General features: G+C 45.0%; 1 protein-coding gene and 1 pseudogene across 1 annotated transcript in view; both read left to right on the top strand.

Annotated features, from left to right (window-relative positions):
- LOC144770521 (excitatory amino acid transporter 2-like) overlaps positions 1-24,417 on the top strand; it is a 712,365-nt gene that overhangs the window by 377,968 nt on the left and 309,980 nt on the right. Inside the window, exon 6 of the mRNA XM_078655127.1 lies at positions 17,905-18,138. Coding sequence (XP_078511253.1) covers positions 17,905-18,138 — 234 coding nt within the window. The remainder of the gene's footprint in view (positions 1-17,904; positions 18,139-24,417) is intronic.
- Positions 14,179-15,477, top strand: LOC144770523 (tubulin alpha-1C chain pseudogene; annotated as a pseudogene).

The raw sequence follows: 24,417 nt of genomic DNA on the forward strand, positions 1-24,417 counted from the left end.
CATCTAGGGTGTGGCATACAAGCACGGAAACTCCCTCCATATGCTCCGGCGTCACCACTAGTTAATCATTACAAACTTTCAGTAACACAAGAAAAGAAAATGCAGGCGGTGCTAGAGGAAATGGGCTTCACGACCATGGGCACCTTGATCCCCCAAAAGGAATTCATCCTACACACTGACCCATCCCTGTGTGCCCATCAAACGCCATTAAAGAGGTTTGAATTCTTAAGGTTACGGGCAGCAGTCAAAGACTTGTATGAATCGTTCCCAGAAGAACCCACATCACTGAATGCCCTACAAATATTATTGACAGCACTCACACGTACAAACCTGGTCACACGGCTATACACCGCGTCCCAGAATGAACAAGATCCAGGGCCTAATACGTCACTCAAGAGATGGGAGGACACAATTGGGGAAACTATATCTGAAGAAGACTGGAACTACAGTTGTGCACAATTACACTTACTTACATCAAACTGTAATCTAAAGATCATACATTTTAAGTTTATCCATCAAACATATTATACACGGGCTCAACTACACTGATACGGACTTAAAGCAGATGACAAATGTCTGCGTTGCTTGGCACCCGGAGCTGACTTCTTACACATGGCCTGGGCATGTCTAAGACTAAACAAATATTGGCAAGACATTACAGATGCACTATCGAACATGCTGACTGAACTAATTCCGAACACGCCATTGGTATGCCTGCTGGGAATTCGTAAACTTAAACAAGCCAAAAGACGTAAACTCCTGGTGGTGGTTCTTTAACTCGCAAAACGACGTGTAGCTATAAAGTGGGGTAGCAAACGACCTCCCAGATTTAAGGACTGGATAACTGACTTATTAGATTGTAAGGAAACATTGGGGACATATACGGAGGAATTCCCCCAAGCCTCCAGGCCTAAAGAGTTTTGGCAACCACTAATAGACTACCTGCAACAAACCCAAGTCGACTCTTGTTTGCCAGTCACGGAGGGTTACATAGCTACGGAAGGGTGATACCTGTCGTTTTGAATAGTTTGACACAATAGTTCTTCTGTAAACGGCAAGTCTGGTCATAGATGCGACATGAGAGTTCATGAACTAAGATCATCAAACGGTACTCCTTTGTGTAATGAGTATTGTGTTTCTATACCGAAAACTATATTACATGCTTTATTTATGTAGCATGTAATTGTATGCTTGGAGAAATTACGACTTATATGTAAAAAGAGACAATGCATATATGATGTACATTGTTGCTGCTTGGTGGACAAAAATAAAATGAAAAATAAAAAAAAGTTGTCAAATGGAAATTGGTGGAGTACTTCTCGTATTGCTAAGGATCCTTCTATTCCTTCCGATACTGACAAGCTTATCCAAAATGTTTCAGGTGGAGATGGTGTTAGGAAAACCACTAGAGTCTTTGTTAGACCACGACAACTAAAAGACTTTGTATACATTTTATTGCTTGTTTCCTGCTTTCCTTAGTCTCTTTTTTCCTTTTTGTATCCTGTTCCCTTTTCTGTTATCACCAGTTATTTTACAAAAAGGGGGAGTTGTGTGGTGATGTGATACAGTCAGGGGCATGTTAGAATTACTCGATGTCATCTAGAGTGTTAGCTGTTCCTATGTTCTGATTGTGCTGGCTGTGGCAGTTGCTATCTCTGCCTTGGCTGCATCAGGGACGGCTCTTTTCACTTCCGAATAAACTACAACTGAAACCTTAAACCGTGTATTTCGACATTATTTCAGGAGGTATCCTTTCCCACCATGACGCCTTTGCATTTTTCACTGAAAAATTGGAATAAATGTATTGCACTCAGCACTTTTTGTTCATGTGGAATTGTACCGTCCTGACTTCGTCAGAAGCGGTCGCTCCCCAAGGCCCCTGGTGTCTTGTGATTAAAGCTGTGCCACACTGTTGCCTGACCAACGCTGTGCTGCTCTGCTGACTGCTCTGCTGCCTGGGTATCGTAGCGCTGCTCTGCTGCCCTGAATTAATTCTATCTCACTGTGCCTGCTCACATTGACTGACGATATTACCCTACCTCTAGCATTTGCCCGCTTTGCCCTGACTAGCGCTCGCATTGCCAAATTGTATAATTTAATTAGTGCCCCATTTCGCTAGCGCCTCCCTGCCCACAGCGCTATTTACTTAAATTCCCCAACCGGTTCCGGTTTCACTTCTGCCGCCGTTGTTGTTTTGCCTCGGAGCCCGCCCTCTCCACCACGCACCCGCCTCTCAGCTGCTCCTCCCTCCCACTGAGTGGCAAGGCTCTCCCCGCCGATTGAAGCGCTGTGACCGTCCTGACTTCGTCAGAAGCGGTCGCTCCCCAAGGCCCCTGGTGTCTTGTGATTAAAGCTGTGCCACACTGTTGCCTGACCAACGCTGTGCTGCTCTGCTGACTGCTCTGCTGCCTGGGTATCGTAGCGCTGCTCTGCCGCCCTGAATTAATTCTATCTCACTGTGCCTGCTCACATTGACTGACGATATTACCCTACCTCTAGCATTTGCCCGCTTTGCCCTGACTAGCGCTCGCATTGCCAAATTGTATAATTTAATTAGTGCCCCATTTCGCTAGCGCCTCCCTGCCCACAGCGCTATTTACTTAAATTCCCCAACCGGTTCCGGTTTCACTTCTGCCGCCGTTGTTGTTTTGCCTCGGAGCCCGCCCTCTCCACCACGCACCCGCCTCCCAGCTGCTCCTCCCTCCCACTGAGTGGCAAGGCTCTCCCCGCCGATTGAAGCGCTGTGACGGTCCTGACTTCGTCAGAAGCGGTCGCTCCCCAAGGCCCCTGGTGTCTTGTGATTAAAGCTGTGCCACACTGTTGCCTGACCAACGCTGTGCTGCTCTGCTGACTGCTCTGCTGCCTGGGTATCGTAGCGCTGCTCTGCTGCCCTGAATTAATTATATCTCACTGTGCCTGCTCGCATTGACTGACGATATTACCCAACCTCTAGCATTTGCCCGCTTTGCCCTGACTAGCGCTCGCATTGCCAAATTGTATAATCTAATTAGTGCCCCATTTCGCTAGCGCCTCCCTGCCCACAGCGCTATTTACTTAAATTCCCCAACCGGTTCCGGTTTCACTTCTGCCGCCGTTGTTGTTTTGCCTCGGAGCCCGCCCTCTCCACCACACACCCGCCTCCCAGCTGCTCCTCCCTCGCCCCTCCCCAATCAATATATGACAGATGCATCTGCGCGCAGCGGTCGCGCCCCAAGCGCGCCGAAGGTACGCCAAAGGTAAGCCCGTCTACGCCCGTCCGCGCCTGAACCGCGCCCAGCGCCAGACCCACTGGCCCCCGCAAACCGCACTCCTCCAGCATAACATATGACACCGCCACCCTCCTAGCCCTTAACTCCGGACGCACACCACAATGCTACGAAGCTGCCCCAGGACGTACCCACAGTCCCTTCGCCTGCCACTCATGCAAGTTCACCTGCATCAAGACCCACACCAAATCCTCCTCCTCCAAACACAGCTCCGACCCCAACCACCTGAAGTGCTTCCTGCTGAACACCCGCTCGGTACACAAACACGCCACTGAACTCTGGGACCTACTCGACACTGCGTCACCGGACATCGCCTTCCTCACAGAAACCTGGATGAATGCCTCTTCAGCACCCGACATCGCCATAGCCATCCCGGACGCTTACAAGATCATCCGAAAAGACCGCACCAACCAAACAGGAGGAGGCATCGCCATCGTCCATAAGAACACCATCAGAATCACGACCAGCCTCGACGATAACCTCGCTACCGCCGAACACCTTCACTTCCAGATCCACACCGACCCCAGGAACACACTTAGAGGCACCCTCATCTACAGACCACCAGGAACCCGTAAACAATTCAGCGAAGACATCACTGACTTCATCAGCTCACATGCCCTCCCCTCCGAGAACTACATTCTACTGGGAGACTTCAACTTCCACTTAGAAAAGAAAAACGACAGCAACACCACCACCCTTCTGGACAACCTGGCCAATCTTTGACTCAAACAACTCGTTGACACCCCCACCCATATAGCCGGACATACGCTCGACCCCATCTTCACCTCCTGCAAACACATCTCCTTCGATCACACCACAGCTCTCCATTGGACGGACCACAGTTGTGTTCACTTCAGCTACAAAACTACCACGACCCACAACCCCCCACAACCTATTCCCCGAAGAAACTGGAACAAATTCACCACCGACCAACTCCTCACATCGCTCAACCAAAACCCTCCCACCCTCTCATCGGACCCAAACGAAGCTGCCACCAAACTCAAACAATGGATCACTCACAGCGCTGACGAATTAGCACCTTTGAAAAACCACCAAACCAAACAGGGTAGCAAAAAGGCCCCCTGGTTCAACGAAGACCTTAAGAAATCCAAGAAACTATGCCGTACTCTCGAGAAAACATGGAGAAAAAACCCAACCACTGACAACCTGACCACCTTCAAAGTATCCACCTGCAAACACCACCAATTGATCCGATCCACCAAGAAAGCAGCATTCAAGAATCGACTCGACAACAACGCCCATAATAGCAAGGAACTTTTCAACATCGTAAAAGAATTTACCAACCCCACCGCAGCCTCAAACAACATTACTTCCTCCCAAGACCTCTGCGATTCGTTATCCTCTTTCTTCTACAACAAAATCGCCGACATGCATAACAGCTTTAAGAACATTTCCAAAGAACAGTCCACTCCACCCACCTCCGAACCTAAACGGCTCTCTAGCAACCTGAGCGCCTGGAACCCAATCACCACTGAAGACACCATCCGCCTAATGAACTCCATCCATTCAGGTTCGCCAACCGACCCCTGTCCTCACCACATCTTCAACAAAGCAGACTCCATCATCGCTCCCCATCTCCGTGATGTCATCAACTGCTCCTTCAACTCCGCTACCTTTTCAGAAAGCTGGAAACACGCCAAACTCAGCGCTCTCCTGAAGAAACCCACAGCAGACCCCTCTGAACTTAAGAACTACCGCCCCATTTCCCTCCTCCCATTCCCTGCCAAAGTCATTGAGAAAGCCGTCAATAGCCAACTCGCCGCCTTCCTTGAATCCAACAACTCTCTCGACCCCTCACAGTCTGGCTTCCGAGCCAAACACAGCACCGAAACCGCCCTCATTGCAGCGACAGACGACATCCGAGCGCTACTGGACAACGGAGAAACAGTTGCCCTCATTCTACTCGACCTCTCCGCCGCCTTCGACACAGTCTGTCATAGCACCCTCATACAACGCCTCAGCAACGTCGGAATACAAGGAAAAGCCTTGGACTGGATCATCTCGTTCCTCGCCGGGAGAACCCAGAGAGTCCGACTCCCCCCATTCAAATCAGAGGCCACCGAAGTCATCTGCGGATTACCACAAGGATCATCACTCAGTCCCACCCTCTTCAACGTTTACATGAGTCCCCTCGCTTCCATCGCGCGACAACACAACCTCAACATCATCTCCTACGCTGACGACACACAGCTGATCCTTTCCCTCACCAAAGACCCCAACACCGCCAAAACCAATCTTCATGAAGGCATGAAAGAAGTAGCCGAATGGATGAAAAACAGCCGCCTAAAACTTAACTCAGACAAAACGGAAGTCCTCATCCTAGGGTCATCCCCCTCTGCCTGGGACGACTCATGGTGGCCATCGGCCCTGGGCACAGCACCCATACCCACAGACCACGCACGTAACCTAGGCTTCATCCTAGACTCCTCCCTCTCGATGACCAGACAAGTCAACGCCGTCTCATCCTCTTGCTTTAACGTACTTCGCATGCTCAAAAAAATCTTCCGTTGGATCCCCACCGAAACAAGAAAGACTATCACCCACGCACTCGTCACTAGCCGACTGGACTATGGAAACACCCTTTACGCCGGAACCACAGCCAAATTACAGAAAAAACTCCAACGCATCCAAAATGCATCAGCCAGACTCATATTGGACATCCCTCGCCAAGCTCACATTACCGGCCACCTGAAAGACCTTCACTGGCTTCCCGTCAACAAGAGAATAACGTTCCGTCTCCTCACCCACGCACACAAGGCCCTCTACAAACTAGGACCCAACTCAACACACTCAACACACGACTCAACACACGACTGTCCTTCTACACACCCACCCGCCAACTAAGATCCTCCATTCAAGCTCTCGCCGCAGTTCCGCGCATCCACAGATCCACCATGGGAGGGAGATCCTTCTCCTACTTGGCGGCCAAGACCTGGAATTCTCTCCCCACTCACCTCCGCCTCACACAGAACCACTTTTCCTTCAGAAAGGAACTTAAAACCTGGCTATTCGATAAATAATGCACCCCCTCCCACAAGCGCCTTGAGACCCTCTGGGTGAGTAGTGCGCTATACAAATTCCTGAACTTGAACTTGAACTTGAACTATACAGAGATGTAACCCTCGTTTCCTTTATGAAATGGTACATTGCTCACAAATAATTCCAGCTCCATTCGAAATTGCCTTTGTTTTATTTGCCTTAGTCAAGTTGGAATTATCCTGACAGGTGGCCTCAAAAAGAAGACATTCAATCCATTTCATTGCAGTTATATTCAATTATGTAACTATAATTTTTCTATATTCAAATCACGTTGGCACACAAATCCTTGGTTTGTTTTACAAGGACACCATACCCTTCTACAAGATCCATTTTGAATCAGTTTGAGCCAAGAATCAATTTTACCAAAATATGATGTCAAAGGTGCCACCATTCAGCCAATACATTCTTATGGAGATAAGCACAAATAACTAACCATTGTTAATTGGGTCGCGCGGCGCACCCATGCTTGTGACGGAACCACTCCGTCACGAACCATGGGCGGGCTGTGCTTATGACAGAGTGGTTCCGTCACGGCTCCGCCCACTCACTAATTCGCCCGCACAGGCGGGGAATCAGTGCCGCATGGGTGGAGAGGCCGCGGCATGACGGAACCACTCCATCATGAGAACACGCCACCCGTGGCTCGTGACGGAGTGGTTCCGTCACAAGCACGGAAGGGGTTAAGGTGGGTCCATACCCGCATCTTCTCCTTTATCACTCATCAGATCCTGAAGTAGGGTCCTAGTTTCAAATGAAGTGTTGCATAAATATTCGGATGGTTACTTTTAACTGCAGAATTCTCACCTTCTGAATACCAGATGCCGGACTGGATCTGGAGATTTTTGTCATTATTGCCGCAGGCACCAGCACTCTGCATTGTGTGGCTGTGCATCGATTTTTTCCGCCACAAGAGTGACATAGGAACCACATTTAACTGCCACCCCTGCAGTAGATCTGCATCTCACTCCCACACTTTTACTTCGTCTCTGACAAAGTTTTTCTGTTACAGATTTGTTTTTTTCATATGCAACTGATATCTCCACACACAAAACGACAGGGTTCAAACCTTCAAGGGACTGTCATGAACAGATGTGCGTGAGGTCATCGCACAACTTCATGCTCTGCAATAACTGCATCCCGATGAACTACATGGTGGTCCAGCAGAATAAATCCAAACTGTACTTAGCTGAAGAAACTCACATAAGACCCACTCTTGGCCTCAGTCGAGGGCACAGACCAGCTTCCACTCTTGAGGCCTTTTCTTCTAAAGATTCTCCTCACATTCAAACTCCTCACAAAAGTCAAAGTCCTAGGTAGGGGGAGGTTCTGAGGTGTTTCAGGGGTCTTTCCAGGTCTTGGATGCGAGGTATGAGAAGGAACATCTTCTGCTTCTGGTGTTCTAGAAATTAGGGCGATGTGCTCTTGCTTGGGACACAGATAGAAGGTGTCTGTGGGTTGGTAGAAGTTGAGGCAGTGGTTGAGGTAAGCGAAACCGGTGTTGTGAAGAGCTTTGTAGGCATGAGTGAGCGGATTGAATTTACTCCTTTCCTGGCATGAGAGTCAGTGAAGATTGTTGATGTGTGGAAAGATGTGGCTGTTTCGCTGCATATTCAGGATGAGCCTGGTGGCAGTATTCTGGGTTGTTTGAAGTCGGCTAAGGAAATGGGCTAGGATTCTGATGTAGAGTGTGCTTGGTGTTTAGAGAGTGTGTGGAGATAGAACTACAGCTAAAATATGGTTAATTTTATATTGGATTTTTGTTGTCCTTGGAAAATTTTATACATCGTTATGTGGAGATTTGGCTTATGTGTTGTATTTGTTTAATGTGACGGTTTGGAGTTGGTTAGATGCTTAGTATTTTTTTTAATTATGTGTATTTTTATTATGTCAGTGTTTACTTATTGATTGTATAATAATCATTGACTGATGTAATAAAACATTTATAATTATTAGAAGAAAAACCTGGTTTATTGGTTTAGAGTGTGTTGTAGTTTGTGAGGTTTTTGGTAGGTTTTATGTGTTTTGAAGGATGGATGTGGCTATTACTTTTAAGTACTCTAGTCTTTTGTTATTTGCAAAGATTTGGATTTTGAATTGCAGCATTTCCTACATTTGTTTAGCTTTGTTTGCTTGTTACGTTTAGGGCCAATTTGAGTAACAGATTGTTCTGTTCTTGGTAGCTTGTTTTTTTTGTATTGCTTCGATAAATTTGTATAGTGGAGGTTAAATTCAGCCTAGTGCGAATTGAAAGACATAGTGCCAGCTTTCCACTGTGTTGTTTGTTTTGGCTGCCTGTGTCAGGGTGCTGTCATAGACATTCCATCATAGTATTTGGAGTCTGTGTCCTGACCAATGCAGCCTGCCCACCTTTGTGCCTTTGAAATAATTCATTAGTAGACTAAGTTTGTTTTCATTTTCTTGGCAGAAAGGGCTTTCAATTAGTCAGTTATAGTGAGTGACCACCCCTTTGATAAGGACATAAGCTAGTGTTATAATTTTTTTTATTTCAAAGGCAAATAGGCTGTTGGTGGAATATTCTACGCTTAAGGGCCGATTATGAGTCTGGCGATTCGAGGACCACCAGACTCGTGATAATGGTTCACCCACCACTGCACCAGCTGTCCGACCGCCCCATTACGACTTGGGCGGTTGGACCCCCATGTGACCGCCAATGCTGCCAGGCAACTGCCGTGCTCTAGCGGTGGCGCGACAGTCCTGATCCTACAGTATGCTGTCCTGTCAAGCATATTACGAGTTTCCTCTTTGCCATGGTGGAGAGGAAACAAAGGGGGCCCTACAGGGTGCCTCACGCCATGAGGAAGCGTACAGAGAGGCACAGCATGTGACCCCCTGTGTACGTGCACACAGGTTCCTTTAGGCATGGACTTTACAGTCAATGCAGTGCAGGAACTATTTTTGGTGTTTTTATTATAGTGCCCATTTTTAGAGGCACCACTGTGGGAATGCCAAAAACCAGCCAGACAGACAGGAGGAAACTCCTTATCTTATAGGGTGGGTCGACTATGGCTTTGGTGCATCGGGAACATGGGGGATGGCGTACCACTTGCTCACGCTGCCAAAAAGTCATAATCAGGCCCTTAGTGTAGATTTTTGTCGGTGTCACCATATACTCTGATTAAAGTAGTAGTAACAGCCTAGTATGGCTGTGTAGGGGTATATTTTTTTTAATTTTTGAATCATAGTTCAAAGTCTATGATTATTTTGGGGGGTTAATAGTTGTTCATTTGTTTTTTTATATAATCTACTAGTTCAAAATAGCTACTGCTTTGTTTATTTTGGAGGTAAGTATTTACAAAAGGGATGTTGGTTTGTTGATATTCACCATGGTGCATATCTGAATGAATTATTTAGGACACATTTTAAAGGTTTGATCCCTCACCCAAGTTTGGCATTGGTTTAGTTTCATTAAGTTGTTTGAAGTAGAAAATATTAGGATTCGTTTCCGGTTATTTAGATTTTCAAGAAAAAAATATAATCCTCATTATGTGTAATTGTCAAATGGTCTGGTATTTGTATGTCTTGGTATCATCTAGGAGCAGGTGGGGTATCACTGGTAACTCTTTTAGTGCATGTAATTAGATGTTTTAACACCATCAATGCTACAGAGATTCATCCTCTGTGCTGATGATCGATCAATCCCATTGTTCATGACGAGCTGAGCTCGTCATGAGCACACAAGCAGTGTACTGCATGACGAGCTGAGCTCGTCATGAGCATGGAAGGAGTTAAAGTGGGGATAGATGGTAGTTGGCCTGTTATTTGTTCAGGGACTTTGGGCAGAATGTCTTTAAGGATTTTGCTTGTGTGTTCCTGAGCACTAGCGCTTGCCTCGCTTATATCTTGTAAAATATCTCTAACTTCAATTTGTGTTACATTTGGGGGTGGTTATGCCCTTTTACATTAATTACATTTTGTTTTGTTGTCTATCCATTCCATGCATTAGAGTAATATTTAGTACATTTACAGTTTATACTTTCTGTCATTGCAATTTGTTGGCTGTAGGTATAGCCCATTTGACTTAATACTTTCTTTACTTTCTGCGAAGTGATGCATTTTGGAACATATGTTATTGCATCTGTGAGTAGTTTAAAAAAAAATAATATATATATATATATATATATATATATATATATATAAATATATATACATATCCACTATGAGATTACTCGAAAATTCAATGAATGACCATCTACGCGTTTCAACAGCCACTGCTGCCTTGTTCACGATGTTTGTTAGCACCATTTTTTTCATTAAAATACCATAAAGGCAACATTGAAGAGGGACATTACATGCCATAAAGGTAGGGCACTAAGCCTTCAAAATTGTAGCTGCCATCTTTAAGTATGTTACTTTGAAAATGTTTCATCATTATAGCATTACATTTCATTTTAAAGTTCATTGGGTTCCATAGACAGTAAAGTGCATTAATTACAGTGGGAAAAAATTATTATTCCTCACATTTTTAAAAAAATGCTATTTTACATCTAAAAGAAATATTTTGCCCCCAAGAAGGACAAACTTAATCAATACTCCTCAAAAATGTAAAGTTCAAGTGCTTATTCACATTTCAGATATTGGCAAAATCATACAATTTTCTTTGGCCAGTGCCATTTTGGATCGGGTTTAAAATTCTTACAAAATAAAGTGCAAGTGCATCAGTGCAAAAATATACATTTCTCCCTTCTATACCTTAGTTGCTCTCTTCCATTAGTTACTTCACTAAAGATAAAGTGCAAATGCTAAATAAATACAATATATCATGATTTATATAGAATAAACAATCTCAAGAATTATTTCAAAACACATCATTTCATGTATTCAGTATAAAAAAGAAGATTTTTTCTTAGAAGTTTTTTAAAAGGGATCTCAATTTCAATGTGCAAATGTCTATATAAACTCAAAGAGGGCTGCTCTTTCTTTAACCAGAGCAACCTTATTTATCCTTTCTGCTATAGACATTTAACCACCTCCAACTATATATACTCTATCAAAATCCACTCTAAAGTGCAAATGCATATTAAAAAACAACAAAAAAAGAATCATACATACACCCAAAACAATCAATAGAAACCAATTATTATAAAACATGTGTCCCTATTCCCTACTGTCCTCAAGGTTTATATTTAAAAACTAGCAGCCCGTCCCGACGTTGTCCGGGTATGAATTGCTGCCGTCCAGTAGTATATTGTTTTGTAGGATTTCGTTTTGATAGCATTTCTTATCTGTGACAGGCCTGTGAAACGCTCCGATTCACAGTGCACTGCTGATGCACTTAAGAGTGCGCGTTCAGTAGTGTGTGAACTCGAGTTTCCCTAGTTTATTTTTCCTTGTAATATTATATAGCGCAAACTCGACAACATGGCATGAGCACAATTTACATTACAGAAGAACACATTAATTTGTGGTAGGCACGGGGAGACAAAGCGATTTGCCTGAATCACAGGATGTTGAGCTGATGCCGAGATTCGAACGTAGCTCCCCAGCTCTAAAGTTCGCAATTCAAGAACTTGTGGCGGGAGGTGTGTCTAAAAGTGTATGTCGGTGCTGGCCATCAATGAGTGAGACCTGTGCATTTCTCAAATCGGTGGTGAAAAACATATGAGTATGTTGCTGGAGATGTGGGCCGCCGTGCCACCAATGTACTTACCGGGGGAGGGTAAACACCCATTATTCCGCAACTTTCTTTCCGCATACCATCACTCCGCATACTTTCATTACGAAAGTACCATGACTCCGCAATGCCATTATAACGCATGGCATTACATTTTATATGCCTTTACCACGCATACATTATCAACGAAATTCGCTGTAAATGCATGAATGGTAAAAGCATGTTTTTTTTAATGTTTGGATAAGGTAAGTATGGGTATAGGGGTATATGTTTTGGGGTGCTGAGGTATATGTTGTGGGGTGTTTGGGTATTTTAAGGGTTCAAATATAGTTTTGGGTTATGGGGTACAGGGGTAGTTTTAGGATTTTCGGATAGGTATGGGTTTTGGGGTACAGGGGTATTTGTAAGGGTTAGGGCTAGGTTTGGGTTTTGGGGTATAGGGGTATTTTCAGGATTCAGGGGTAGGTTTGGGTTTTGGGGTACAGGGGTATTTTAAGGGTTCAGGGCTAGGTTTGGGTTTTGGGGTATACAGGGGTATGTTTAGGGTTCAGGGCTAGGTTTGGGTTTTGGGGTACAGGGGTATTTTAGGGTTCAGGGGTAGGTTTGGGGTACAGGGTTATTTTTATGGTTCAGGGCTAGGTTTGGGTTTTGGGGTACAGGGGTATTTTTAGGGTTCATGGGTAGGTTTGGGTTTTGGGGTGCAGGGGTATTTTAAAGGTTCAGGGCTAGGTTTGGGTTTTGGGGTATAGGGGTATTTTAGGGTTCAGGGGTAGGTTTGGGTTTTGGGGTACAGGGGTATTTTTAGGGTCCAGGGCTAGGTTTGGGTTTTGGGGTACAGGGATATTTTTAGGGTTCAGGGATAAGTTTGGGTTTTGAGGTACAGGGGTATTTATAGGGTTCAGGGCTAGGTTTGTGTTTTGGGGTACAGGGGTATTTTTAGGGTTTAGGGATAGGTTTGGGTTTTCGGGTACAGGGTATATTTAGAGGGTTAAGATAGGTTAGTGTTTAAGAGTGTTGGGGTATTTTAAGGAGTAAGGGTGGGTTATGATTATGGGGTGCAGGGGTATTTAAAGGGAGCTGGGTGGACACCCGGAGCTGGAATGTACAGAACCTGGGAAGAAAAAACAATGAATATTGGGCACAACGCTCGCTTTTTTTTCCCGTAATACTGCGCCCCGCACACGCCCACGCCCCCAGCACACGCCCACAGCACACGATATGAGACATGGCATGAAGGGCGGAAAGTACCTCACGCCCCCAGCGTTTGTCATGCCCCCAGCACACGCCCACAGCACAAAGCAGACACGCCCACAAGGGACTACTTTGCTGGCACGGTTCTTTTACCTTTTAAATGTATATGGTGGGCGTCTGCATAGCCTATGTCCTTTTGCTGCAACTGCCCTTTCCAACGCTGTATTGGGTGTTGTGATTGGTGCTGTGGTTCCTGAGATTACCCGCCTCAAAGGTTTGGGCTCTCTCTTTATTATATTAGTATGGATATATATTTTTTTCTTTCAAAGATCTTGGCTAACCCAAGACCTCAAGAGCATTTTACAGCCACTGAAATGTCTGTACTTTCAGTACTCGATGGCATAGTTCAAAGCTGGGGTGATGGGGGCTTTTCCTGACATTTACAGCCATTTTCCTAAATTCATTGCTTGATGTTATGTTATAAATATGTTATAAATATTTATTAAGCGCTCGATTACCCAAGGGTGTCTTGGCGCCAAAAACAATGTGGTGGTAGTTTCGAAAGGTGGGGGAAACCTATTATGAGGAATTAAAAAGCCAGGTCGTGAGGGATTTTCTGAACATCCGGAGATTGGAGGAAGCTTTTATATGAAGAGGAAGCTAATTCCATGCTAGAGAGTCACCCCACACAAAGTTGCATCGGCCTCAAGTTGCACGTTTGAATCTGGGTACAGTGACTGTTATTGCAGAAGAAGATCTTAGTGGCCTATTAGGTAGGTCCAAGTTAAAACAGTTTTTAAAGAATAGGGGCCCTTGATCATTCAGGGCCTCGTGGACAATACACACAAACCGCCCCGCACCATCCCCCACAGGAGCCGCCGCACTCCCTCTGCACACGGAAATCTAAAAACTTACAGCCACATAAAGCGTGAGTTCATCTCCATCCACGCTGGCCAGGCTGGTGTCCAGATTGGCAATGCCTGCTGGGAGATCTACTGTCTGGAACATGGCATCCAGCCCAATGGACAGATGCCCAGCAACAAGACCATCGGGGGAGGCGACGACTTCTTTAACTTCTTCTTCAGCGAGACCGGGGCTGGCAAATAGGTACCGAGGACCGTTTTCGTAGACTTGGAACCAACGGTCATTGATGAAGTACGCACTGGAACCTACCACCCGCTGTTCCACCCTGAGCAACTCATCACCAGCAAAGAAAATGCAGCCAATAACTACGCTCGCGGACACTACACCATTTGCAAAGAGATCATCGACCTGGTGCTTGACCGTGTCCGTAAGCTGGCTGACCAGTGCACTGGCCTCCAGGGCTTCCTCGTCTTCCCAGGTTCGGTGGTGGTACAGGCTCTGGTTTCACATCCTTGCTGATGGAGCGTCTGTCTGTCGACTATGGCAAAAAGTCAAAGCTTTAGTTCTCCATATACCCAGCTCCTCAGGTCTCCACAGCTGTCGTTGAGCCTTACAACTCTATCCTCACCACTCACACCACTCTGGAGCACTCCAACTGTGCTTTCATGGTGGGCATTGAGTACCCAACTTACACCACCTTGAAATGCCTTATTAGCCAGATTGTATCTTCTATCACTGCCTCGCTGTGGTTTGATGGTGCTCTGAATGTCAATCTCACAGAGTTGCAGACCAACTTGGTGCCCTACCCTTGTATCCACTTCCCTCTCGCCATCTATGCCCCAGTAATCTCTGCAGAGAAAGCTTACCAGGAGCAGCTCACTGTGGCAGAGATCACTAATGCTTGCTTTGAACTGGCCAACCAGATGTTAAAATGTGACCCATGCCACTGTAAGTACATGGTGTGCTGCCTGTTGTACCGTGGCGATGTTGTGCCCAAAGATGTAAATGCTGCCATTGCTACCATTAAGACCAAGCGTAGCATCCAGTTTGTGGACTGGTGCCCAACTGGTTTCAAGATTGGTAGTAACTACCAGTCTCCCACAGTGGTCCCTGGTGATGACTTGGCCAAGGTGCAGCACGCTGTCTGTATGCTGAGCAACACTACAGCCATTGCTGAGGCCTGGGCATGCCTGGACCACAGGTTTGACTTGATGTTTGCCAAGCGTGCCTTTGTCCATTGGTACGTAGGAGAGGGTATGGAGGAAGGAGAGTTCTCCGAGGCCCGTGAAGACATGGCCGCCTTGGAGAAGGATTCCAAAGAGGTGGGTGCTGACAGCATGGATGGTGAGGATGAGGGGGAGGAGTAGTTACATGAAGTAGCCCAGCCGCGCGCTCTTTTGCTACCATTTTAATTCTGTGCCTGTTCTGTTCTGTAAAATTTCCACCTGCAACCTCCTTAATAAACCTGAGTGTGGTTTAAAAAAAAAATTACTCTCTACCTGATGGGCAGCCAGTGTAGCTCCCTCATGGGTTTAGCCACCGATTGGTATTTGGGAATATTAAGGAGGAGCCGTTGGGCTGTGTTTTGCAAAGTGTATAGTGTGTTTAGCACATGTTTGTGGGCTTTTAGATATAAACTATTACAATAATCCATTTGGGACAGAGCAAGGAAAGTCACTAACCTCTTCTGAAGCAGAAGGGGATTGAAAGGGATTATCTTCTTTATGAGACTTAGAGTAGGAAAGACCTTGGAAGAGACTAAATTGACAGGGACAGGGACTGGAGGACACCCATGTCCTGGGACACCAAGTGGGTGTCCAGAACGAGGGATCAGCACCAAAGAGTAGGACCTCCGTCTTACCTGAGTTCAGCTGGAGGCAGCTCTCTGCCATCCATTGGTTGGCATTAGTGTATAGTAAAGTTTACAATGGTTACGTTGCTGAAGGTAGTCACGTTAAGCCGTGCTTCACGCTGCCCAGCTCATTTGTTATATATCGTGCACAAGTAAGTCAATAAAGCCCCACCTAGCTTGTGATGTTTGGTGACCATCTTTAAAGAACAGCTAAATGCAACAAGAAATACATCACCAAAATAGATTGAAGACCAAAATGCTTCATATATACTAGAAATGACAGAGGCATGGAAAAACTTTGGTACTACATCAACAGCAGTCAATGTTATGGAGTTCAAATATTTTCAAAGTTTACTCACATCGAAGATGGCTATCCCTTCCTGCTTTGCCTTCAGAGTGCCTCCCCAGATTAACGATGATGGTGACACAACTGTACGAGCAATGAGGGACAATGGGCAGACTGTCCTGTGGGGTTCAGTTGTAGAAGAGTATAGTGGTCATCTTAGCTTGGCCAAAAACCCTTTGATTAGTCTGAGCCTTATGGTGTTCTTTGCTAAATGCTTCTTCTTTGCAGTAACTGTGTAGGTACAATACCACTTTCTCCAACCTCACCAATGGGCTGCACTGAAGTGCTCAACAAACGCCTGTCCGGTAAATCACATTCTTAACAAATAGATTAACTGGGCTGGTCCATTGCTCCGCTGTATGTATGCTTATAGTGAACTGGTTTTGCCAATGCTTGTTTTAATTTTGTATTACTAAAAAGTTCTGGAGAGACCCTTAAAGCTATATCTAGCCCAGCCCTGAAATGAGTTCCCATAAGTCAGCAGTGGAAGAATACAACTCATCAAATCAGAACACTATGAGACCGAAAGGCTTATGAGTGTCAACAAAAATAGAGAGGAAAGGCATTGAATCAGGACATCTAAGATAAAGAACAAAGCGGATTGCTTCATTAGCAAGGGACTGTCACAAAACCCACTCTAAGTAAAAGTTATATACCGAAAACCATAGGGCTGCAAATAGACAGGTAAAGTTTTTTGTAGCCAAGAACTGAAAACGGTGGTTATAACAGAAAGGCATAGTGGGGTGTCTGATTTGTCACAGTAGACTGATTGGTAGTATGTCTATGAAATCCCAATGGACATATAGGTACTTTCTGTTTGGGTCTCACATTGGGCAGATTCACATCATGTAAGATGGGTAAAGGGGTATGTGGTTAAATGCTGTAATTGAAGGTACTGAGGGGCATATTACCAAGCAATAGCGATAATTATCGCTATTGCTTGCTTAGAGACAAAAATTTACCGCTGAGCTGCGGTGATTTTTATCGCAAATAAACCTTAGTATTACCAAGGTTTATCACAAATGCGATAAAAATCGGCCGCAATGCATGAATATCGCTGAAAAATCAGCGATATTCATGCATTAACGAGCTAATGCTCTTAGCCATGTTATCCACCTCCCATTGGATAACATGGCTAAGAACTGCTCAGGGCAGGTGTTAGCTTTTGGAGATATTCGCGATTGGCGCAAATATCTCCATAAGTTGGTAATAGGAGATAGCGATGTTAGCGACTGTTTCCAGTCGCTAACATCTTGGCACGCCCACTTTGCATGTCATTAGTGATAAATATCACTGACATGCAAAGTGGGGCCCAAGATGGTCTCTATCTCCTACTAGCTGTCGCTAACTGGTGTTAGTGACAGCTAGGTAATAGGGAGATAATTTTATCTCCGCTTTCTTGGCTTTTAAAGCCAAAAAGGCGGAGATAAGCCCCCTTGATAATATGCCCCTGAGTATTTTGGTGATATAAATCAAGGATTGGCAAGAGTGCTAATGATACGTTTGTGTTTTGGGATGTAGCATTGACCGCGGAATAAATTGATTGACAAGGCCATGAAAACATTGACATTCAGTGGCTCCAGGCCGACACTGTACACTAACCAGGGAAAGTTCCAGTTGGGAGAAATTTAAATGGTGACTTTGTCAGATTGTGGTGGCAGAACTAATGAGCTTCTGATATCTTTTCTACTAGGTATTCTCCGCTTGGGATTGCCTGCTTGATATGTGGAAAGATAGCCGCCATCAAAGACCTTGAAGTCGTCGCAAGGCAACTTGGAATGTACATGGTGACAGTAATAGTGGGCCTCGTCATTCATGGTGGGATGGTCTTGCCTCTCATTTTCTTCTCCATCACAAAGAAAAATCCCTACACGTTCTATGGAGGCATTTTTCAAGCCTGGATCACTGCTCTCGGAACAGCTTCAAGGCAAGTGACATAAATATAAACAATTTTCCTTTTGACATCTACAACTGCCTTTTCACTCTTATTGGTGGTAAATGCTGCAGGATAATTCATTAACTACCACTTGTCAGTGATCTACCCGTACCAAGACTGGGGATTATCTTCCATCTTTAGTGTGAATACATCCATACGATGCAGTCACAAATGATTATTGTGTTGAATATGGGAACTTGCATCATCTTAGTGTACAGCCTTGGACATAAGAACTATATTTAGGGGCAGATTTACAAGACCCTTGCGCCTCTTTTACGCCGCCGTTGCGTCACTTTTGTGACGCAGCGGCAGCGCAAAAGATGCGCCATGGTGCGGGGTATTTACAACGTGACGCATCTGAGAGATGCGTCACGTTGTGAAGCCCTGCGCCACATGAAACCTGCGTCAGGTTTTATGTGGGCGTTTCCACAAAGGGGGGGGGGCGTTCCGTCGCAGGAACGCCCCTGGAAAGTGACTCAGTGACAACATGTCACTGAGTCACTTTACTAACGCTGATGCGTCAAAACCCTGCGCCTGCTTGAAGCAGGCGTAAAGCTTGACGCACCACGTTAACAGAAAGGGCAAGTTGGAAAAGTGCTGGAGTTGCGTGCCGCATGCAACACAACTTCAGCACTGCGCCAACTTCACTCCCTAGATGCGACACGCATCTGTTCATTCCTGCGCCATGGTGCGCCGCATTGTAAATGCGGCGCATCATGGGTGGCGCAAGGATAAACTTGCCTGCCGTATCTTTCCTGGCGCATCTCTGCTGATCTGCAGAGATGCGTCAGGCAACATAAGTCTGCCCCTTAGACTTTATTTTTTGGGGTTTTCATTATTTGTGAAATTGTTCTTTTTCCTGTGATCTTTCTCCCGACAACTTCAACCTCCTTACTAGTGCTATTTCACCCTTTGCAGTTTTCCATGTTTGCTTCTTTCCTGTTTTGCCAGAACATTTGATTTCTATTGGTTCGCATAATATTGTGTCATGGATCTGTTCTGTGCAAGGCTGCGTCTCCAATTTTATTTGTGCATCATTGTATATTCTTCCAAAAATCACATTTAAATGCAGTTATGTATTCCTACTATATGTATTAATAAGTACCTTTTTCCACTGTAAGATTGTCTTTTATTTTAAGCTTAACCACAAGTTTGCAGTTTTTCACCTCTTCTTTAGGTTTTTCCACAGCCACTTCCACCATGCATAACTGTTCTTTCAGAGCTTTCTAGCTTAACCAAATTGCTGCTCTACATTACTACTGTCGGTCGTGCCTATGATATACTTACAAAGTACATCACCCACACCCACAGAAACGTGCGATCTTGTCGAAAGTCTCAGACTTGGCTCAGAGCTACCCTATAGGATAGTCCAAGCAAGACCCACAGATCTGAATATGTTATCTTTGTATTTTGGTGCTAGGCTAGCCTATGAGGAAACAAGAGAATCTCATATATGGGAAATGGAAATCACCTTATAGTATACACAATGTGACTGTCTCTAAATTGTAAAGACATATTTACTTTCACCTTACTCTTTTCAGACGCGCCATTAAAACTCACCTGTTCGCTTCTGTCAATTGATCTCTCTTCTTCTCAGCTCTGACCTGTTGTGTTGTGGTATCTGATCAGGCGCCAGGACGCCCCTTCGCTGGGGCAGCTGTGCGCCGAATAAAAGTTATTAACATAACATAACATAACATCTTCTTTCTCTGACATTGTTCTGTCAGTGTCATTTATACAGCTTGTCCAGCAGTCTCTTGACGCCTTCCCGGGCCTTACTCATGCCCAGTGAGACGACAAATGAAAAATATAAATATTTTAAATACGCCAATTATGAGAGACTGAACACTTTCTATTCGTTTAAAATAACTATGACATTATGCAGCCTTTTGAGACTTGGACAGAGACACCTCCTTCATCCGACCCTGGTTTCCTAGAGCTCACTGCCACACTATCGTCAGGCCACGAGTGGTGTACACGACCACATAATGCTGGTCGCTGTCCCAGCTCCACCGCGGTTATACAAAGTGAAGCAGTTACTATCGGCGATAAATTGCAGAGCAGGAGGCATGATTCAGGGGCTCAGTATAGGGACTCGGACCACTGCCTGCACTTAAAAAAATGAAACTGAAAAGTTTCATTGTTCTTTTTTAAATGCATCCCGTTTTTCTTTTAGGAAAATAGGCTGCATTTAAAAAATAAAAAAAAAAGACTGTGTAGTAAGTGACCGAACACACACCATCTGTAGGTAACGCTTTATTCAAGTATAGAAAACAGGACGACATCCATAGCCTGCCAGTCAGGTACTGACAGGGAGTGCGTCTTGGAATGTTGACAGCATAAGGGTCAGCCCAACCGGGGCAGTAACAGAGGGGGGAAAACGGAATGTACCAACTTACATTTTAGGTAATTACAACAGACTGTAGTCCCAGACGTGGTGGTCTGCCGCCCCAGCAGGCCACCATCCCTGGGAGTGCTAGCTATTCCTACTGAGGTCGCAAATTGCTACAGCCTCATTGAGGCATGCAATTTGTGACCCCATTAGGAATCGCTAACAGTGTCTGAGACACTGTTATACATCCCTATTTGTGAGTCGCAAATGTGACGCAATTTGCAAGTCGCAAATTGGTGAGTCGTACATCTGGCTCTTAATGGCCTGTTTACAGAAATTGAGCACTAGTGGAAGGATACAGTAAGCAAGCACTGCTCTGCCAAAGGGATAAAATCAAGCTGGACAGGCTAGAACAAATAAAGCCAGCAGATAGAAACCATGCAAATGTGAGTTATAAACCACAAAGCCAGTGGTAAGCAACGGGCGGAATGCATTCTTAAGGGAGCTTTCGGAAAGACCCCAAGATTTGTTTAGCAAACCAGACAACTGCGCTGTCTGGTTGGCTTCAACCTAAAAAGGTATGTGCAAGACTGAGGGGAAAAACAGAGCAGGAGAGCAACAGTATCCAGAATGGAGCGTACGTCTGCTACTTTCCTGTGGTGAAAAGTAATTTGACCCACCAGTGTTACTTTGTATTATTGTGTTGGCTGAGCCATGGTGGGAGAATAATGGCATAGAGTGAACCTTACCATGGCTGTGCAAACAATGCTGGCTGATGTAGGGCTTCCTGGCAGAACCAATGAAAACATACCTTTTATGTCTGTGGCTACTGTATGTATCTTATGTTTCTATTGTTTTGTCAGAATTCCTTAGATTGCTTTGTTGTTATGTTTGGGCTGAGAATTCTACCCCGGATGTTTGAAACTGGAGGCTGTTCCTGTAAGTTGCTCTTGCGGATCCTCATCATATTGTGAGTTACCATTAAAGGCAATTGACTTGCAATCATATTTGGTCAAACTTTACACTGTCAACATGGATGGTGAGATTTCACAGAAACCATGGCTAATTTCAAAATTTGTTTTGCCCTTAAAAGTGAATGCCACAGCTGTGGTGTGAATGTAGCGGTGGATGAGTTTCAGAAGTGCTTAAGTCATTTGAACACTCCTTTAAGCTAAGGGAGGATGGGTAACAATAAATCAATCAATCAATCAATCAATCAGCATTTGTAAAGCGCTATGGGTATTTGGGCACTGTGTCTCCGTCGAAGAGTTAAGTCTCAAATCTGTTTCTGAAATATTCCAGTGAGGGGGCTGTGAGGAGCTGGATTTGGAATTCATTCCAGGTCGTAGCAGCGATGTAGAACGAGCAGTCACTGTCGCAAGTGTGTGTGTGCGAGGGTAAGAGGAGCGCAGGTGTCTAGCAGGTTGGTGGAAGTTCAGTCAATGGTTGAGGTAGGGAGGTCCTAGGCCTTGTAGGGCTTTGGTGGCGAGCATTCGGAGCTTGAAATTGCATCTTTTCTGGATGGGGAGCCAGTGGAGGTCTTCTGTGTGGGGGGCAATGTAGGTTCGTTTGGGGAGGTCCAGGATGAGTCTGACTGCAGCATTCTGTATGGTCTGAAGTCTTCTGAGGTGCTGGATGGGGATGCCAATGGAGAGGTGTTAGAAACTGGGGTCTGTATTTAGCAGAGGTATGCTCCTTTGACTCTTGCTTTTAGTCAGGGAAAGGAGTTACACACTTTAGATAACCCCTGCTCACCTCCTTGGTAGCTTGGCAGGAGAAGACAGGCTTATCCCAGAGGCAATGTGTAAAAGATTTGTACTCATGGTAAAAACTATGGCGAGCCAAGGATTGTAATATCCTTGGTGTCGTGTAGTTCCGATAAATCTATGTAGGAATTGCGCGTTTAGACAACATAAACTGTGGGATTGGTGTCCAGACTGATTCCAGACACCCCCACCGGATATGTTCTCCTGTATACCAGACAACCTTGTCCCCTCTGGGATCGTGAAAATTGTACAGTACTTTCGATCAGTCACTCGTGCTCACTTTGTCTCATAGGGATACACAGAATAAATTATGGGGACGTTTTCAATAAGCATTTTATTAAACCGGCGTCATTCTAGTGTAAAATACGTGTGCTTCAACAACCACAAGACAGAAATAGATGTATACTGTTATAAGCTCTAACAGTGTAAATATATGGTAGAATTTTACCATAGTGCTAAAAAAATGGATATATGCAGGCATATAAATACATGGAAGTAAGAATGCATACTCCTACGATGGTAACCTTAACTAGATGTACCTAAATGTACCTAGCATGCATGTAGGTGTCTAGCCAAGAATCCCCCTAGGACAAAGCCAACCCCATTACCTGATGTAAATGAATAAAGGAGCCCGGCTTGGACTCGAGATGGACACCTCATGAGGGATGTCAGACCACGGTGTGCTGGAGTGTCTGCGTGCAGGAACCTCAGCGTCTCGTGTCAGCATTCAAGTCTTTCTCCTCTCTCTTTCTCAATGAAGATTTGGTTCTCATATACCCAAAAGGTATCCCTCATAGGTTCTACCTTGCTGTGTCATGTCGGCCGAGGATGACGATAGTGATGAACCTTATACACAGTTATTATGCAGAAGATGGTAATCTTGTTGTGATTCTGAGAATCCTCATGCATAATAAATGAGGATAGTTTTTGGAGAAAACCCCACAACCTTTTTGCAGTACCTAAATAGGTAAGAGGTCAGCACCAAAACCGTTATGTAGTACAATGGCAGGGTAAATGTAGGTGAAAGGTTAGGAGACTACCCAGGCCTATATTGGGGTACATTGAGACTCATAACATGGGCCAGACCCATTCATTACCTTATGGTAATTTGTTTTATTTATACACAAGGTACCACAATATTATAAGGATACTTAGTGGTACTTTTAGTTAGTACCTGGACCATTGTTATCCAGAAAAGAGAAGAATATCTAAGAACTCCATCGAGACAACCCAACCCGAGGTCATGTCCGTCCTGGTAGTACTGGCCCACAATCGTGGGACGAGGTTGCCTATGATGAAGCATGCCACATTACGCCAGTGAGCTCACCTCGTCCAACTCTTGGAATTGCCATTCTCAATAAGAGACACACAAACAAAATATGGTTCTGTAAAAAATATTGGACCTACACATACAGACCTCGGGCTTCTCTTCTCCAGGGGTATCAGATGTAAAGTTACCGCACCATTTTGTTTTCCTTGCTTTGTAGCACCAACCACAAAATTGTCAGGGCCCAGGACCTCGTAGTCGGGCTGGTGATGAGAGCCTAAGTGACGATCTTTCCTTCTGAAGATTCTACGGAGCATGCGAAGTGTGTGAAAGCAGGGGAGGGGACTGCGTTAACGTGGCGTTTCATGATCAGTTAGCTGTTGAGGATGATGCCAGGGTTGCATACATGGTCGGTCAGTGTGGGTCCGAGGACTGCAGACCACCATGTGGAGCTGTTCTTCCTGAAGATCAATACTTATGTTTTGTCGGAGTTTAGTTGGAGGCAGTTGTCTCTTATCCATTCAGCAACATTGGTCATGGCATTGCAGAAGTTGTTTTTGGCATTGGAAGGGTCCTCAGTGAGCTAGAGGATCAGTTGAGTGTCATCTTTGTAGGAAATTATTTTGAGTCTGTGAAATTTGATGACATCTGCGAGGGGGATCATGTAGATGTTGAACAGAGCAGGGCTGAGGAAGGATCCTTGTGATACACCATGTGATGTCCTTGGGTGACAAGGAGAAGGGAGACAGTCGTACGCTCTGTGCATGCCCTGTAAGGAAAGGAGATTATCCACTTTAGGGCGTCTTGCTGTGTGCCTAAGTTGTGGAGTCAATTCAGTTAAAAAAACGTTATTCAATATGTGTAAAACAACCATAAAAGTGTACATACATCAAGACTAATTACAT

Source organism: Lissotriton helveticus, chromosome 7 (genome assembly GCF_964261635.1).
Source record: "Lissotriton helveticus chromosome 7, aLisHel1.1, whole genome shotgun sequence".
Taxonomy (NCBI): Eukaryota; Metazoa; Chordata; class Amphibia; order Caudata; family Salamandridae; genus Lissotriton; species Lissotriton helveticus.